The 18,466-nt window shown below is 40.0% G+C and overlaps 1 protein-coding gene across 3 annotated transcripts in view; it reads left to right on the top strand.

Moving 5' to 3' along the window:
- Positions 1 to 18,466, top strand: part of MCTP1 (multiple C2 and transmembrane domain containing 1) — a 311,022-nt gene that overhangs the window by 156,634 nt on the left and 135,922 nt on the right. For all 3 annotated transcript variants that reach the window (XM_075411266.1, XM_075411268.1, XM_075411267.1), the window contains exons 6-7: positions 3,390 to 3,428; positions 16,122 to 16,292. In XM_075411266.1, coding sequence (XP_075267381.1) covers positions 3,390 to 3,428; positions 16,122 to 16,292 — 210 coding nt within the window. The remainder of the gene's footprint in view (positions 1 to 3,389; positions 3,429 to 16,121; positions 16,293 to 18,466) is intronic.

The raw sequence follows: 18,466 nt of genomic DNA, 5'->3' as shown, positions 1-18,466 counted from the left end.
GCAGATTTTCAGTGTGCTGACTGACGGGGTGTTCTTCAGAATTTATAGCTGGAAGGTCCCATTTCCTAAGATCAAAACAGATTACAGCTTTGGATACAGGTATCAATTTAGAATATTACCTGTGCATATGTTCACATAACTGTATGTAAAATTATATTAGAGACTAGGAGAGAGGAATATTTGAGTCCTGGTGGATTGTGAAAAACAGCGCTTAAGTAGTTTACAATTTCTGTATTTCCAGTAGAAGAACATTGGATATTATTTCAATTAAAGGAGATTTGTTATACTAGTTTCATAAATAAGAACACACTATTTGATTTTTGTAGTCCATTTTCTTGGAGGAAAATGCGGAAGTAGGCTGCAGTTACTGAATGTTGACATACGAGTGTGGACACGTGAACAAATAAAAATTCCTAGGAAATCTTATATGTAAGTACTTTTGCGACCTAGTGCCTTTTCTAAAGGCATAAACATGTGAACTTTTAAAGTAATAATCTTGTAATACCTCATTCAAACTGTGGCCATGAATAGAAGTCCTATTCTTCTGAGTTTTGATAAATGAAAGCAATCTGATTTGTTCTGATTTTTGAACAGTCATATATTGTGAATTAAAATTGATTTATTCTTCTTATGCAACTGTAAAAATAAGAATGTCTTTAATGTTCATGAAAAGTACAATCTTTTTCCAGCCTAATACAACTATGTTGCAGTAGCACTAGTTCCAATAATTCATTTGCATTTGCTCTGTGCTGTTAACAATACTTGTCCTTTAGATTAATTTTTAATTATTTTGCTTTGAGAGGACAGATAGCTTCAATAACTAGAGTAAGCAAAGAAGACTTGAAATAAAAAATTAGGGGAAAAGTGTATATATATATAAAAACCTGTGAGATCTAAAAAAAATCTGTTCTTTTGAACGCCTTTTAAAAAATAATGAGTTTATGATGTACTTTCTGTATTTTTCATTGATTTTGCCTTTTGATGACCAGGTTAAAACAAGTCAGAACTAGCAATGACTTGATTTTTTTCTTAGAGCTGCTCCAGTGACGTTTGTTTTGTTTCTTTAATTCAGACAGTGTTCTGTTAATATTTTGCTGTGGATACGTGTAGTGCCTTGCATGCCTGTGTGCCATTTGTAGCTGCATGCACGCTGACTGAAAACGCGCACGTGATGTCTGCGGGCTCTGTGCTTGGTGTGGTAGCTGTCGGTGCTGCAGTGCATGTACGTTCCTGGCTCTTTCCCCATCAGAGTTCGCTGCATGGATTTCGTCACTGGAGAGCTTGCAGCGTGACTGTGAGTTCTTCGGAGCTTCGTGTCTCTCGTGGCTACAGGAATTCTTTCCCACCTTGGCCTTACAGGCAACTCCCAGCTAGAGGAAATCAGAAAGTTGGGAGCTTGATGAGAACTGTTGCCTTGGGGCGAGTGGAGATTGGGAACTGCTGTTCCACCACTGCTGACGTCCTAAGTAGCGAAGAAAATGGAAAAAAGGAAATGTATGAGTGTTACTTGGAAGTTGTTATTTAAGGAGAATAAAAGTCACTGCACTGGTTTTTTCCTTCAATAATTTATCCCAAGCGATGCTTAATAACTTCTTTGCTTCAAATAAAATACTAACAACATTAATACGCTGTCAATTTGCTTGTTGTCTTAAATCTTAGAATGCAACATAATTTTTTTTTATTTGCCAGAGGGATAATAACAGCTTGGGAAACAAAGAATGACAGAGATGGGCTCTCAGGGCATGGAATATTTTCAGATGAAATAGTTCCATGTAGATCGTCTGTCATAATCTGCCCTATGCTCTATATTTGTTTTGTCAGCTTCTGAGGATGGTTATGATGGCTTCAACTTACCCTGCTGCAGCTGGTGATAAAGCTAATACACTCAACAAGTATACTCATACGTTTCTGCAGCTACTACTCACACTGAACTCCTCAGATCTGAAATAATATTTCATATGTAGTAAATTCAGCTGTCGGGCCATATTCTCCTCCTTGCTCACAGCCTGGTTCAAAGCCCAGTGGAGCTGAGTTTGGGCTCTGACTTGTAGCTGTGTACGATTCAGCAATGATGAGGCGGGAAGAAGGTGTGGTATGTTGCAGGAACTTGGAGGTCTCCTCCAGGGACTGCTGCAGGCCTCAAGCTGCTTGATTCTTATGTGCCTCTCCTATAAAAATGGGTTAAATGGCTTTCTCCAGCTTTTAAAAACACTTACTGTCTGTGTATATTTGCCAAAGGCACAATATTACAATTATCATTAACTTACAGCATAACTCTTTAGACTTTAACTGTCCATAGCAACTTAAAGATTTTCTTCACCTGCCAGCTGTTTTTCTTCTCCTGACAAACTGTGTCAATTTGAAAAATTTCTGGATATTTAAAAAAACATTTTCATTTTTTCCACCATGTAATACTTTTTTTTCTTAGCAAGTAAAATGTTTGCATTTCAAAATTTATTTCAATTATCTGAAAAAGAAGGTGGCTTCCAAAATATTATGTTTGCTTTTCATGACATACAGAAGGCTTCAACAGAAATTAATGGCCCTGGATTTTTTCCTGCTCTGTGTCAACGCAGGCTGCTAAATGTTGTTAAATTCTACGAATTAATTTCTCTGTCTTTCCACAGAAGTGCTTTAAGCAACAGGTGTGTTCACAGAAAAATAGTCCATGTCTCTCTTGACCAGTATATCACTTTTATTTAATAATTAAGAATCTGTGTCTGTGGACACTTTGCCTTGCAGCATGTCAGAGCGTTGTCTCTCAGAGTGCCAGGGTTACTTCAGCAGTGTGATAGGGCTACTTCGTTTTGGGGTCTTTTAAGAGTCAAAGTACAAATTTTATTCTATACCTTGTGTGTAATTGTCAAACAGAAGAGCTGTTTTTACTGCTGTGAAACTGATGAGCAGTGGTAACCTTAAGGATTTTGTGATAGGTACACGTTGTCCAGGAGCCTTATGCAGAGTTTCTCTTACATGGCTACACCAGTGAGCTAAACAGTAGTGTTCCAAAATATCTGTGTGTATTAATATCAAAAAAAAAAACTATTATTCAAGTATCAGTCAAAATTTAAGTCACTATCAGTAATGGCACAGTCATTTTTTTCATTTGCTAATCTATCTCCTTCTTTCTTTTTTTTTCCAATGGTTTCACGTGGTGCATTGTCCCTGGAAATGAGTTGTTCGTACCACCCAGAAGTGTATGCCTGGGTGTGAGCAGTGCTCCTGCTTGTCTGAATTTGTTTCAGTCTTGTGTAGCTGTCGCTGGAGTGTACGTGTTGTTGCTTCAGTTGTAGTGGTGGTTAAATGTGGACTGGCCCGTTGGGAGACAGATGATCTCCTTTTCTGTGTTACAGAGAAAAGGTAATTAAAACGCTCTATTTTATTTTCAGACAATGCTAATGAGGAAGAGTTGGAAAAGATCAAGTAAGGTAACTTTTAGCATGTGGTCTTCTGGCTTTTTTTTCTTTTTTTTTTTTAGAAGAACTATGTTGTTTTACCACACACGCCATCTAGGACTGGAAACTTGTGGCACAGGATTTGTTCTCCTTCAAATTGTGTTCTAATGACTCTGTTTTGTGTTTTGTCAAATCAAAATCATGAAACAGTTGAGCTTTTAATGTAATCTTTAAACCTCTCAACTGTGTTACAGCATTTTAGCCTAGCTTGGAGTCATCTAGTAACTTCATATACGTGGCAAACATGTCCTGATTCTTTTTTCTGAAACCTTTAATTTCTCATGTGTAAACGATTCCCGTAAAGCTTACTTGTTAACAAAGAATTCGTGCTAAAGGGTAAATTTCATTTTCCTGTTACTTACTACTCTTACTGCTTAGAGTTTTTGTGCATGGAAGTTTTCAGAGTGATGCTTCTCAAAGAGACGTTTCCCTGGTTGCTGGCCATGCGCAGATGGCAATCGCAGCCAGGCTTTCCAAGAGCAGAGTGCTGAATCGTTCTCAGTCTCCACTTTGTACAGCTCTTTAGATGCCTCTTCAGGCAATTTCAGTATCTGGCTTTTCTCCTCTTAGGTGTCATGTAAATGATACAAAAGGAGCAGGGTGTGCTCATTCCCACTAGGGAAGGACTGGGAATTTTACTGTAGTAGAATACAATTCATTTTTACCTTTTTCCTGTGTGTGTCTCCCAGAAGATAAAGAAATTGCGTATAGTTTTTCAGCAGTTTCCTGGCAACTCTTAGCTAATGCTGCCACGCTACTTTCAAGTTTTAAGCCGTCTTATTATTTGCATAATTAAAAATAGCATTAAAACTCCTCAAAGTCTTGAGCTGGTTTGGTAGATCTGGGATTTTTCTAGATATTACCGTGTAAGGGTGTTAAAATGAGAAAAATGGAATAACTATATGGGGTGATTTCACTTATTTTGTAAAGCAATTTACTTTTCTAGCATATTGATGCACACATTTAAACAGAAGTGTAGTAATATACAGTGTTGTATATAGTGCTCGGTGACAAATATTTGCAGGAGTTTTTTAACCCTTGAAAGATCAAGGTTCAAAGTTCATCAGCTGTTAGTGGGGTTTTCACATCGTCTGCTTCTGTCATGCAGGTCGGTACTCAATCTCTGTTGCTTTGTTGAAATCTCTGAAGCAAAGATACTTGGTGAAGATGTGTAGTAGTTTGATTCTCATATGTTTTGTCTAGCTTTTGCTGAAATATCTAAGATGTTCAAACTTCTGAAGCGTTAATGAAGAAGAGCTGTGGGGATGGTGCACCGTGCAAATGATGCATTAACTCCCGGTGTGCTGAATGTGTTGGATGACAGTTTATAAAACTAGTTTATTGAGAACTTGCCCATACTACACATTTCAGATTGACACAACCGTGAGCTTCAATAATAATCTTGAACAAATGGCACAACATGGTAGTGGGGAATTCTTTAGAACTGTTTGAGTGAATTATTTATCCATGTTCTCTTCTGTTACATTCAATAACATTTCAGTAGTTGCCATTTTTGCAATAGGACATATCAGAAGATTTGGCAAGTAGCAAATACAAGAGTTTAAATATTGCATTTTTCTACATTTAGGTTAGCTGAAGTAATAATATTACGTAGAGATGTAGTGCATTTACAACATCTTACATGCACTGTTGTGGGTGTGATTTATGTACAGAAGTATCTGTTAAACCACAGGAGCTTATTTTGCTAGCGAGTCTATTCAACAGTTCCAAGTCTTCAGTCTGCTATCAGGAAAACAGATTAAAAACTTTCAGTTTACGAAGATTTCCTTCCAAAAAATTGCTGTTCTCTAGGGTGCAGGATGATCAATATTAAATAAGACATCATATTCAGATTTAAAAAAATGTCTAAAAATAGGTGCTTAATGCTATTAGGTAATAGGCAAAGTGCCCTAACTGGGATCCTTCTACTCTGGGAAGTGGTTGTCTTACATTCCTGAGAGCTCAGAAAAACCAGAATATTAAAATTTTTTAGAAATATCATTATAAAATTTCCTAAGCCTACTTTTTTAGCTCTCTAGAGTCTTTACAATGGCACTTCTAGTAAATTAGTTTGATTTTACAGATTATGACAGTATATTTTACTTTTTAAAATTTATGTGCTTGAAGCATACCTTTTCTGTATCAGACATATCTTGAAGTTGAGATATAGCAATGCAGACCACTACGGCATTGCCTGTGTTCATGAGCTGCTTTCCTCTCCCATAGTTCCTTGAGCCTGTGTAGTAGCTCTGAAAAGGACGGTAACTCATCTTCTCTATTATGGTATTACAGTATTCATATTCTTGCAGACAATGACTTTGGCCAAATTCTGGGTCTCTACTTCAAATACTGCTCCCCCTATGCACCCTAAAGACGAAGTTGAGGTCTCATGAGAAACCCAGTCAATACAGCTGTGCATTTTATCTCTTTTGTGTGTAAACTGGTGCTTTCAAACACACTAGCATTGTAAACACGTAGTGGTGTTGCAAAACTAAGGCACCATTTCTGCCTTTGTTGTTAGATTTTTTTCTTGTGTTGCTGTTGGTTGGTTTTTGGTGGTGGTGGTGCTGGGTTTGTTTTTTCTTTCTACTTTCCCCTATCATGTGTGCTTTATTCCAGACATAATCTGGATCAAAATTCGTGGGAGCTAGATCACTCCCTGCGCTGTCTAGGTCAGAGGAAATACTTATCTTTCACTGAATATAGTGAAAATGAAATGTAAATGATTTTGAAGTCAGAGTATTTATATGTCCTGTGAAAAGGAAAGTCAAACTTCCCATCTTCAGTGGGCTGTTTAAAAACACAGCTTCTTCTGGGAAGTTACAATTTGCATTCAGTTTTGAACTGAGTGTTTTACTTCATCCACCGCGAGCTTGATGTTGCGTTAGAGCAAACTGGTGGCCAGTGATGACGACTTCACAGGTGGGCTGTTTGCTGCATGGTCGGGGAGAGGAACCGGCTCCATTTCTTCCACTGTGTCTGTACTAAGATCACGTAAGGGTCGAAGCGCATTATTCAGTGGTTCGTGCACTTTTCTAGCGATCCAGATGTTTGCTCAGTAACCTCACTGTGCCCGTGCCTCAGTTCCTGCGGTTTAGAGTTCAGGTTGGTGGGTATTCTGTGAGTTAGCAGACAGGTGCTATAGCAGTAAGGCAGTGCTTGTGGGATCTGAAGATTTGGTCATTCATTTAAACCAAGTAGAGGATTATTTAGCTCCATTTTGGTTTTTAAAAAAGTATTGGAAAAGTCTTCACCTGTGCAAAATGGCTTTCCTCTCTGTGTATGGCTCTGACCTGTTCTGCTTCCATGGTTCTCAGCGTTTTCCCTGATGGCTGATTTTCCTTTTTGCATTCAATCCTCAGCTGAAGATGCAGACTCTCCTGATGGCGCTCCTTCTTTGGATTGAAGGAAACAAACTTCGTGCTGCTTTCTTGCTTTCTAAACTGCCTCGATACCGGATGCAATCTGGTAAAACACTGTCGTTGTGGTCTAGGTGTAAAAGGAGACAGAAAAGCCCAAGCTCGCAAGAGAGGTGATTTATTAGTAATAGTCAACACCACCTCTGACAGTGAGATGAATAGTGCTAATTGCTGAAGTGATTTCCATTACAGAGTCCTTGAGCTGCAATCTGTCCCTGTGAAGAGAAACAGAGCATTGCTATTTCCAGCACGAGCCAGCACGAACAAACAGGGGAGAGCTGTTTTCTCCTTTTTCCTCTGGTTATGAAAACACTAGGAAAAAATCAATTCTGACTTCTTATTTACTAATTCTTTGCAGCACAGAGGCTTAGTCAATAGCTGGGGAAAGGGTATGGGAAGGGAGCCTATTAAAATGTTGGCGGCATAAAATTCAGTTAGAAATGCACGTATTGCTCTCTTTTGCCTAGTCTTTTTTCTAGTGTTCAGTGCAGTGCTGTCAAAAAGAATAGTAATAAAAAGCTTAAAATTTTCTTAACTATTATTAAGCCTAAAGCTGATGATAGAGGAAAGAAGAGACTATTCACATTTTTTTCTCTTTAAAAAAAAAAATTCTCTTTAGTGAAGTACTTCCTCCTTCTTCTTCTCATACCTTCTAATCATGAAATTTCATTACTTTTGCCATGCCTTTACTACCAACATTTAAAAAAAGATAAAATCTTACTGCTTGTAACAGTTTTTAATGTGTAGTGGTGTTTAACTTAAAAATCAAAAGCATAAATACTAAACTCTGGGTCAATGAAGCTGTAATTATAATTCAGCACTGATTTATATGTTAGAGAAAATGTATTTTCCAACCAAAACAAAAACTTTTCCTTGATTATAGCTGGAAATGGGGAAGGGGAAGAGCCTGTATGTTTTCTTTTTAATTAAAAAATTAATTTTTAAAAAAGGAAAAAGTGTTTTGTTGCAAAGTGTCAGGTTGTTGCCTCCTGCTGGTAAGTGTTGTCTTTGCGGATGGTGCTCCGCCAGAATAGTTATGTTACAGTTTTTAGATAAACACAGCTTGTATTTTTCTTCAGAGTTGTCAAGTAGTTCTACCAGCATTTTATAATTAACTGTTTGCGTTAACTTAAGCAGAAGCAATTCTTCAGATGCTCTCATTCAAAGAACATTTCATTTTATTTAGAGCAGGCAGACTTTTCTGTGAAGAATCTGACGATACGGGTAAATATTTCATGAAAAATCACCTGCTGCTGTACAGCTTGCTGTATGATTACAGGAGGTTAATTCAGAAAAGGGTAAGGGATGGTGGCTTCTGGTGGTGCTGTTTACCTACATGGTAATGCACACATTACTTGATTTGAAAGTTTTATCCTCGCTGTGCTGAGTGGGAGACATGGAGGCAAAAAAATAGGAGACAAGGAACTTGGGAAGAGAACTAGAATGTCTCTGGAAGACAAGGCCAATGGCAAGGCAGGTAGGGTTGGTGGACAGACCGGACCTCACTTCCCAGGATTTCAGGTGTCTGGGCTATTTAAAAATCTACCTGTGTGCAGGGTAGGCATGAAAAAGACGGAAAAATAAGATTAACAGTCTAAAAAGTTGTCTTCCTACCATAAAGTGGTAACAATGACAGCTAAACTGTGTTTGACGGGTGTTTGTTTAATCTGTCCTTAAAAATCTGCCATGATGGATATGCTCTCCCCAGAGAGTTGGTTCCAGTGCTTAACTATCATTTCCATGAAAGGCTGCTTTTTTCCACAGTGTCTAACAGTATCTCCCATGGTGCAAATTCAGCTCATTTCTCCCCGCAACACAGATGGAGATGTTCTACCACAGTGATATGGGCACAATTTATATACACATTTTAGAGAGAGTCTGAAAAAAAGTGTACTTAGAAATATATGTGTGTGTGTGTGTATATATATATACACACACACTTACTTCAGAGGAAAGCCTTGGGATGCTCGAGTGCTAACGATGAGGAGTGCGTAAGAGGAAGCAACACAGTGGTATTTGGAGTGAAGTTTTACTTTGGGCAGGAAATAGGTCAGCATGAATAGTGAGAAGATGGGAGAAATTAACAAGTCTGGTGGTGCAGTGCGAGCACTGATCAGCAACAGCCGAAGTGTTGATGTGTTACCAACGCCAGTTCAGCCACAAATGCAACGCACCACATGTAGTGGCTGCTCTGAGGAAAGCAATCTCCATCCAGCCAGACCCACTACAAGGTCGGATGAAGCCATGTGGTCAGGCTGCGTTGCTAACAACCATTGCTGGGTCTTCACTCACTGGTTGTGTAGAGCACGGAGGAAGCCTCTTTGTAAGGACTAGCGATGGCAGAGACTTTATACGTTTCCCCACTCCCGCTGTAATGTGCAGGGGCTTGACCCAATGTGGATTTACACGCCGTTCCCAGAGAAAAGAAATGTGACAGACTGTCATTTTGTCTTCATCTGAGAACCTTCATAAGCTTCATTGTGTTTGTAGTCGTGTAGGACAACAAAGTACACCGTCCAAGGTGAGAGTGCCGAAGTCTGATGAGAGGTTCTGATAGTTTGTGTGGAGCACGCAGAGTGTGCTACACAAGTAAGCAAAATATCCATGTTTACTTAATAATTGAGAGGAAGGTGCAGTACCAGTCTTCTTTCGCTAAGCTTTCAGGATGGAAGATATTTGAAATCAAGGTTAGTTAGTTCAAATGTCAACATATATCTTCTCTTTCTGCTTACTTGACAAGATGGGAGTATGGGAGTGGCCACGCCCTGTCTTGGTATTCATTTAGCTCTTACAAACCAAAGATGAGAAGGCATTGGTGTAACTTTTGCCTCATTGGCAACAGTTGTCCTCCCTGGTTGAGAACTTGGGTGGGAACACTGGTATGTGCTGTGTTCACTGGACAGTGTACTGAGGATTCAGGGATCCTGTAGGTACTCACAGGGAGGATGGGTAATACTGGCTGACCAGGTTGTTTATATTCCTTGTTTATGTTCAGTTTTGTTTGAAAAATTGGCATGTTCTCAGACAGAGCTTGGATTTTCTCTGAACAGCATTTCCTGATGTTAAGTGTGACTAACAAGTCGTACACTGACAGAGATCTAATTGATATACGGACTGCCTCCATTCATAATCTGTAGATGAAGAAATAAGATCAGTTCATGTTTTCTTGTGTAACCACAACTATTTAAGCAAAGGTATTTTAATGAAGACAGTACCTCTTAGCCAAAGCATACTGAGAGAGAGCTCTGTCAGAAATGTTACCCATTTTACTGAAAATTATGTTCATCTGAATAAGGGTCTGCTCTTGCCCTTTTCACGTCTGTGGGAGAATTGCCTTTAAATTGTATTCAAACATGATCAGACCCCGCGTTAAACTCACTGCATTAATGGCACATGAAGAAAACACCAGAAGAACCTTATGAGTGCTTGAATTTAAGGAAAAACAGAAGAAAAGTGGTTTGGCATCTTTAGCTAAACATAGTAGGGGAAGAAGTGTTTAATAATTATCTGCTGTGCCCTGTCAAGTCACAGTATTCCAGTAAAATCTGGAGGAAAAGAGAAGATGTCGTCTTCTCTTCCTTTATACCTTCACTTCTGTTTTGTATTATCAATGATAAATTTAGAACTGGGAGTACTAGAATGCACTAAAATGTAATAATATTCTCACTTTATACTATTAATAAGTGATGAGCTATTTCAGTGTGATTTTCATCAATTGGAACTGCAGGTCTGTTCTTCCCAGGAGTGAAGGTAAATTAGTCTCGGTTGTAACAGGTTGTTTATAAACTAAAAGTAAAAATATGTTATCATCCTAAAGTCATAACTGAGAAACTACTTCTGATTAATTACAATTGGTGATAAAAGAGTGTATTTGCTACCGAAAGCAAGTGAATTAAAAAGATTTTTTAATTGCTTTTAGAGAACTATTTTTGCTTTAATTCAGCATTAGAAATTTTTCCATACATTTTTAAAAGGAAACATTGCAAACATTTTAAACAAAAATGAGTTGCAGAGTGTAAGGCTTTCAGTTCCTAACTGCTGACTGTTTTTTAAATTTATTTTAGCTCTTCTAAAAATACCTGTGTCCCAGTTGCACAAACTAAAGTGCCAAAAGCTGTAGCCTTATTAACTGGTGCTTTTACACCCAGCTCAAAATACTTAGTTTATGTGACTCCTAATTTGCCTTTTCTTAATATCAAAAGTCTTATGAAGCATTTTTTGCTTTTTTAAAATTGAAACAAAGGCTTTTCCACTGGAATGAGATGCCTTCTGAGGAAAGAAGAAAATTGGAAATAGTGAATCATGGCCTCAGGATTTGCAATCAAAGACAAGCAGAAGCATAGAGTTGTATGGCATTTCTTAATAGAAGGAATTTGCAATCAGTTCAGTCTTTCAACCAGAATCTTTCAACCAAAACTGTGTGGAATTCCAGAATAGAAGGTAGAATTATTGGGTTTGGGTTTTTAAGAAGAATCTTTTAAAATTGAGAAAATACTTGCTTTTGTAAGCCATAGGGTTCGAGATGTTAGTTTATCAGCTGTAAATAGTGCGTGATGGAAAGCTGCTAAATAATGGAATAGAAGTAAAAAACGTCAGAATAGATACATCTGTCTGTTAGACGTCTGGTTATAAAAATTATGCAAATATTTGGTGAGGCTGATATTTGCATTACTTGTGTGTGAGTGATAACAGCTGATTCGGTGTACAATCGAAACAGCAGAGTACCATTTTGGTGTGGGTTTTCTGTGTTCATGCTCCCCATTCCGAGAGCACAGTGAGTTTCCCTCACGTCTTGGTGGCCGCTGTCCTTCTGCATGTCACGTTCATGTCAGCGCTAGGATCATGGTGGCACTGGTCGTCCAGGGCAATAGCAGGATTGTCAGGACACCTGTTCCCTTCCCAAGGGGGTGTTGCTGCGAGAAGGCAAGGGTGACGTCTGGGATTGTGCTGACACTGCCTCTCTGACAACTTCTGCTGACACATCGTTGTCCTTTATGAATATTTCCACGCTTTTCCAGAAAATCCAAGTCATAGGGAGTGCTTAACAGAGTCACAGCCTTCATCATATTACACCTAAGCTGGCTGCACCAATTTGCTTTAAGCGGAAGGAACCATTTTTAGACTTCACAAACTGCAAAAATCCATTAAATGCTGCAAAAGTATCAGCTCTTATTACAAATATTGTAATGTCAACAGAAGATTGCAACTACAGTGGCAAGATCAGGTTGTTAGAGCAAACATCCTAAACTAGATTTAACATGGCGTTTTTCATTCTGAAAACACGCAGGGTATAGGGCAGTGTAAATTTCTTGGCTGCAGAAATTTAGATTAGCTTCACTTAGAATTAAAATATTCTAAAATGTAAAATATAGTTGACGGGGAGTTGAGATAAATGTTCTTTCGTATTGTGGTAATTACCAGTAGTAGTCGATTTCTAAGACTTACTCACAAAGAGCAAACTTTAAAAAGGAATTATATGATCCCATTTTTGTAGCTTGGTGTCTACATGTTGATGACTTCTGCAAGGTGTTACATACTTTGTGTAATTTCTGATGGAGGAAAAAGCCTTGTGAATGCATATGACTGTCCCTTGTACACTCCTTTTTGTATATGACTTGATTTTTTCATCATGGGGGTAAGGTATGTAGAAGTAGCAGCTGTTTCTATTGACATTCTCAATCTTTATTTTAAAAATTTTATCCAAGCCGTGCAAAATTCCTAGATATCTGGGGGGAAGAATTCTGTGTACCTGAGTTTGCAGCAGTCGTTTGAACTGCTGACTTGGATTCACTCTGCTGCATTTGTACATCTGTGCTCTGTTTGGCAATGAAGAAGAGTGTCGTTCTTTCCTACATTCTTTCATTATTTTCCTTATTTTATTTAAAGCTTCCAAAGCCAAGCAATTCTTTGGATAGAGATGCCTTCACAGGACACAGAGCTACATGATTGATTTGCTTTTTACAACTTAAAAAAAAAAAAAACAACTTTGTGGTAGGCACACTGTTCTACTTCTGTCTTGTTGAATTATTCTTGAACAATAGCTTTTTTGTGCAAGGGCATAGTGAAGGAGGAGTGTGTCCTACTGGTGTGTGTAACAAGGAGGAGATAAAGTAAAAGCAGAGTCTATTCACATGGGCAGAAGCACATGCAAGTGAGAGGAGTGGTGCTTTGCGGGGCGTGAGTACTGATCGACCGAGAGGTGAGGTCGGGCTGCGAGAGGGCAGACCATGGGGTTTATATACCTGAAAATGTACCTAGAAATGATGTACCTGTCTCACACTGTGAAAGGAACTTCATACCGGAAGAGCTCTAAAATGCGAAATCAGACTAATTTTCCCATTTTTTCATCTAAGCATTTGTATTTATTTGTTCTACTTCCTACAAGAGAGACTATATGAAATTAGAGACTGTATCAGTATCTGTAATTTCTGAGGATAAGGATGACTTTGGCTGGAAGGAAAGCGTGTCTCAGATGTCTGTTCAGATGCTGTTCAGTCTCACTTGGAAACAAGAAAAATGCCAGTTGGAAGTTATTCTTTCTGGATAAGACCACATAGCCCATGCCTTTCATGTCCAGGAGATCTCCATAGCTTTAGCTCCAGCTGGCTGTACCCCAACTCGTTCTTTCTGTATGTCTCCATGAATCTGCATGTTACTGATAAAGACAGGGAGGAAGGAGCGCTACCGTGGTTCAAATTCCCTACCTCGAGGAAGAAATAGCAACAACCAGCCCACACCACCTTTTTTTTAGCAGCCTACTGCTTTTCTTCCCGCGGATTGAGATATAGACTCTGCAGCTTCGCTCTCGGTCAGCATGCCACTGGGCTCTGAAAGGGGCTTTGTGAGATCTGGCGGTGACCCAAAAAGGCTTTCCCCAGCAAAACGTTCTTCTCGGGGTTTCTGCCTGACTCTTGTAAACTCCTGTCTGACCCATCTGTCATTTTACACTCTGAACGTGGTTGTTTAGGTCTTGCCTTGCCACCTCGTGTATAAATCACCTTCGCTGATAAACTCCCTACTGGTCATAAAAAATCAGCATGTTTTGTATGGTGGCAGCTGCTCTAATGCAGCAAATTATTTTAAGAGCCATTGAAAATACAGAATTTAGATAAGGTGTGCTCTCCGAATGATTCACTGCCTCCTTTGTGATTAGCAGAGACCTGTGCAGTTGTGCTTAAGCTTTACTTTTAAAGAGATATAAATACAAACTCGTGCTTATTTTCCATGGTAGTATCCTGGAAATCATTTGGATTCCCACTCAACTCTTAAGAAAACTCAACAACTGTGTATTCTTTGCCAAAATAAGTCTCAGATAACTACTGGTTCTATCCCAGTATGGATTTTCTTCCTAAATGTGCCTTATCTCTTCTTCAGATTCATCAACCTTTGTCTCTTATCACCTTACGTTCAGGGCAGATTCCATTTTGGTTATTTACTATTCAGTCTTTCTTTTACTCTAAACCTTCTAAGAAACTGGAACAAGACCACAAAATCTACCACTTCTTCACAAGCTAAGTCTTTGACAGTGTTTATTGTATACACCAACAAAAGGAAATTTCTGGTGAGAAAAAAATTGTAAAGTTTAATAGTGTTCCCATGTTGTAGATTAAACCTCTCCTGGCAACTGTGCCCTAATTTTTGTAGAGTTTCTGCTTTCTGGTGTCCCACTGCTGCTGCATGTCACAGGTTAAGTTAAAGGTGGTTCCATGATTCCTTGTTTGACTTTGGAGAAATAGTAAGCTTGCAAGAAATTTCTCCTCAGTCAAATCCCTTATTTCAGGAGAAAAATCTTTAATAAATGTCGTGAAGTGTTTTGGGAGTAACCATACTTGGAATGAATAGCCACTAGACGACACAAACACATGCCAATGTGATATCTGAATTATTGCTAGAAGTGGATTATTCAGATTTGCCCCAACCCCAGTGGCTGCAGTCCTCGTGTACAACACTTCTCTCTGAAGGCTGGTGAGGGCAGACTGCAATCCAGTGATTGTATGCTGGTGTGCTTTCTGTAATCTTCTCCGTGTAGTAAAAATCCTGCCCTGGGCACTTGCTTAGCTGTAACCATCCAGCTGTGTGTACGTTCTGAAAGACTCAAAGCAAATTTCCACTGAAAACCTCTAACAGAACGACTGGAGGTGTGCAAGCGATGAAGTCAACCACGCAACACAGTTTCACTGTGTGAAGGGCTGTATGAGCCCATAAAGCCTTTGTTGCCCAAACTACATTACGTAATAAAGAAAATGCTTATATTCAATTTATTTGCAGCTGAGTATCCATACAAACCTGGTTTTCCTGATTCCTAGAAAGAATAATTTTTGAATTTACGTATTGCTTAGCTATCTAGTGTTCTGATTTCAGATAAAGTAACCTTGAACGAATACAATTTTGGAATAGGAGCGTGCTCCTCAGGTGCACGCAAGATGCGTTAGCTCACCTCAGGAGTGCAAAGGTGATTTCCCAGTTCTGGAGCTGCCTCGTGGTACCTTCTACCCCCTATAGCTCAGAGCAAGATGGGGCTGAAAAGTGAGGCAGGTTTATAATCACCACTCTCCCGCCACCAGTGGAGTTCGCTGATGAAGGCTGTGGCCATCTGGTTTGTGTAGGTGTGTGTGAATTTTCTTTTAACCCCCAGTGGGCTCACAGTCCACAATTTCTGCACAGTTCCCATCACAGGCTCGGCAACATCTCTTTTTGAAACTCCTGAACTAATGTGTTGGTATTTAAGTCAGTTTTCCTTGCTGTTTCTGAGAATACCATATCATTTTGGAGGCTGAGATAGTTGTCATGTGCACGGGAATTTATTGATTTGTTATTCCTTGGTCCACACTTCTAATGGTGGGTTTATATTATTTTAATAGAAGTTTCAGTTTCTTGCTGTTTTATGTGTTTATTTTAGTGTGTGTTTGAGTTCATTCAATCATATGCTACTAATAGAAGAGACTTTAGAACATTTATATGTAATGTTTTTAGTTCTAACGATCAGCAGACAGAGAAGTGAAGTAGGAAAAAACACATTATTTTTTCCCAGAACATTTCCTTAAGTAGCATTTGTTCTGCTTCCTTCTGCAAAAGCAGCATATGACATTACCTGTGTATTTGTCAGTTTTGTTTCTCTCCAAGTAATTCTTTGTAATATAATTTACATATATAGAGTCAAGTAACGTCAACATGGTTTAAGATGGTTGTTTTTGCATTCATAGTTTGGAGTTGTTTTCACTAAATCTACGTTTTTATTTCCCGAAAGTTTCAGACCCAGAGCTTGCGCCTCTCAGACCTGCACAGAAAATCTCAGCTATGGAGAGGGATAGTGAGTGTTACCTTGATAGAAGGTCGCGATCTGAAGGCGATGGATGCAAATGGACTAAGCGATCCTTACGTGAAGTTCCGGCTGGGGCATCAGAAGTACAAGAGCAAGGTGATTTTAGCTGTGACCTAAAGTGCATGTTGGCTGTTTTTGAAGTGTTTTGTTCCTGTTTGTGGTTTTTTTGGCTTGCATGACTATTTATATAGCGGTGGAGATTTACTGTTGTATTAATTAGCTGTCAGAGCACCTGGAGCTTTGTTTAGATGTTTCTTTTTATTTCACAGAATCCCAGCATAGCAGGGGTTGGAAGGGACCTCCGTGGGTCACCCAGTCCAACCCCCTGCCGAAGCAGGGTCACCCAGAGCAGGCTGCACAGGACCTTGTCCAGGCGGGTCTTGAATATCTCCAGAGAAGGAGACTCCACAGCCTCCCTGGGCAGCCTGGGCCAGGGCTCCGTCACCCTCAGAGGGGAAAAGTTCCTCCTCATGTTCAGATGGAACTTCCCAGGCTTCAGTTTGTGCCCGTTGCCCCTTCTCCTGTCGCTGGGCACCACTGGAAAGAGTCTGGCCCCATCGTCCTGACACCCACCCTTGAGATATTTATAAACATTTATTAAGTCCCCTCTCAGCCTTCTCTTCTCCAGGCTGAATAAGCCCAGCTCCCTCAGACTCTCCTCGTAGGGGAGATGCTCCAGTCTTCTCACCATCCTCGTAGCCCTCCGCTGGACTCTCTCCAGTAGCTCCTCATCTTTCTTGAACTGGGGAGCCCAGAACTGGACACAGTACTCCAGATGGGGCCTCACTAGGGCAGTGTAGAGGGGGAGGAGAACCTCCCTCGACCTGCTGGCCACACTCCTCTTGATGTATCCCACGATCCCACTGGCTTTCTTGGCAGCCAGGGCACACTGCTGGCTCATGGTCAACCTGTCCTCTACCAGCACTCCCAGGTCCCTCTCCACAGAGCTGCTCTCCAGCAGGTCCACCCCAAGCCTGTACTGATGCATGGGGTTGTTCCTCCCCAGGTGCAGGACCCTGCACTTGCCCTTGTTGAACCTCATCAGGTTCCTCTCTGCCCAACTCTCCAGCCTGTCCAGGTCACGCTGAATGGCAGCACAGCCTTATGGTGTATCCACGACTCCTCCCAGTTTGGTGTCGTCAGCAAACTTGCACTTTATAAGCAAAAATAATACTAGATAGGTAGAAGTATAGCACTGAGGAATGCAGGGTGATAGGGAGGCACACCTGGTTTTCCATCCAGGCTATGTCAGCTTTTGTTTGCTGTTACAGGCCGTTCATGGCGGGGCAGAGGTGTGAAGGGATTCTGACAGGTAGATACCACCTTGGTGCCTCTCCGCCTGGTGGCAGTCACCTCTTGGATCCTCTGCATGGTTTTATCCTCGAAACACGCCATGCTTATATCCACACTTTCCTCGTTGTGTCCTTACACCAAGTTTCGTTAAAGTTTTGTATGATCTTAACAGGTAGAGAGGATTGATAAGGGAGAGAACAGTTTTTGAGACTTGCTTGGCTTGCTTGAGGTTATTTTTTTGTTTTCCTAGTCCCTATTGGTTTGAAATTTGCTGTTTATGGAAGATGTTGGGACCGCCGATAATGCACACAATGTCTCCTGCTCAGTGGCCGTGACAGCCCGTGAGGTCTTCACGGCCGGTTGAAGGGCAAAGTGAGGAGGAGGCCAGCAGCAGTCAGCTGCCACGTTTGCAGAGCTCTGAGCCTGCCTGAGGGCCTCTTAATCTGAAATTAGAAGAAATCAAATTTCATGCTTTTGTTACTTAAAGATTTTCACAGCATTTCTGCGTTTTAATGCTCTCTGATTTTTCCATTTTTTCAAGCCAGGGTGGATGTAGAAAGCAGTGATTGCTTCGTAGGGATGGTACTAGACAGTTTCTGTTCTTGCTCAAGACCGAAGTGACTACTGCTTCTGCATTATGGTAAAAAAAATCTGCAGGCTTTCAGTACATGGAGTGAAATCCATTGAAGCTACTTTTTTTGTCAGGAGTAACTGGGCTCAAACTGATGGAGACAGCGAATTTCATCGGAATTGCAAAGGAAAGGAAGTAAAATACAGTTTTGAAAAAAATAGTATTATTCTATAAAAAGTAAACTTTCTGCCAGTATCACTGCAGTTAGGGGAAGAGGACATGACAAAGTTGTTCCTGTTTAAATACTTACAGTCACCATCTACGTGTTTGTTTTCCTTGAGCTTCAGACACATAACTTTGCAGCTGACTGTCACTAAAGAGAGGACATAATTATTCTACAGAAAAA

Source organism: Opisthocomus hoazin, chromosome Z (assembly GCF_030867145.1).
Source record: "Opisthocomus hoazin isolate bOpiHoa1 chromosome Z, bOpiHoa1.hap1, whole genome shotgun sequence".
NCBI classification, from domain to species: domain Eukaryota; kingdom Metazoa; phylum Chordata; class Aves; order Opisthocomiformes; family Opisthocomidae; genus Opisthocomus; species Opisthocomus hoazin.
The sequence above is the reverse complement of the archived record's forward strand: the minus strand, read 5'-3'. Positions and strand labels throughout refer to the sequence as shown.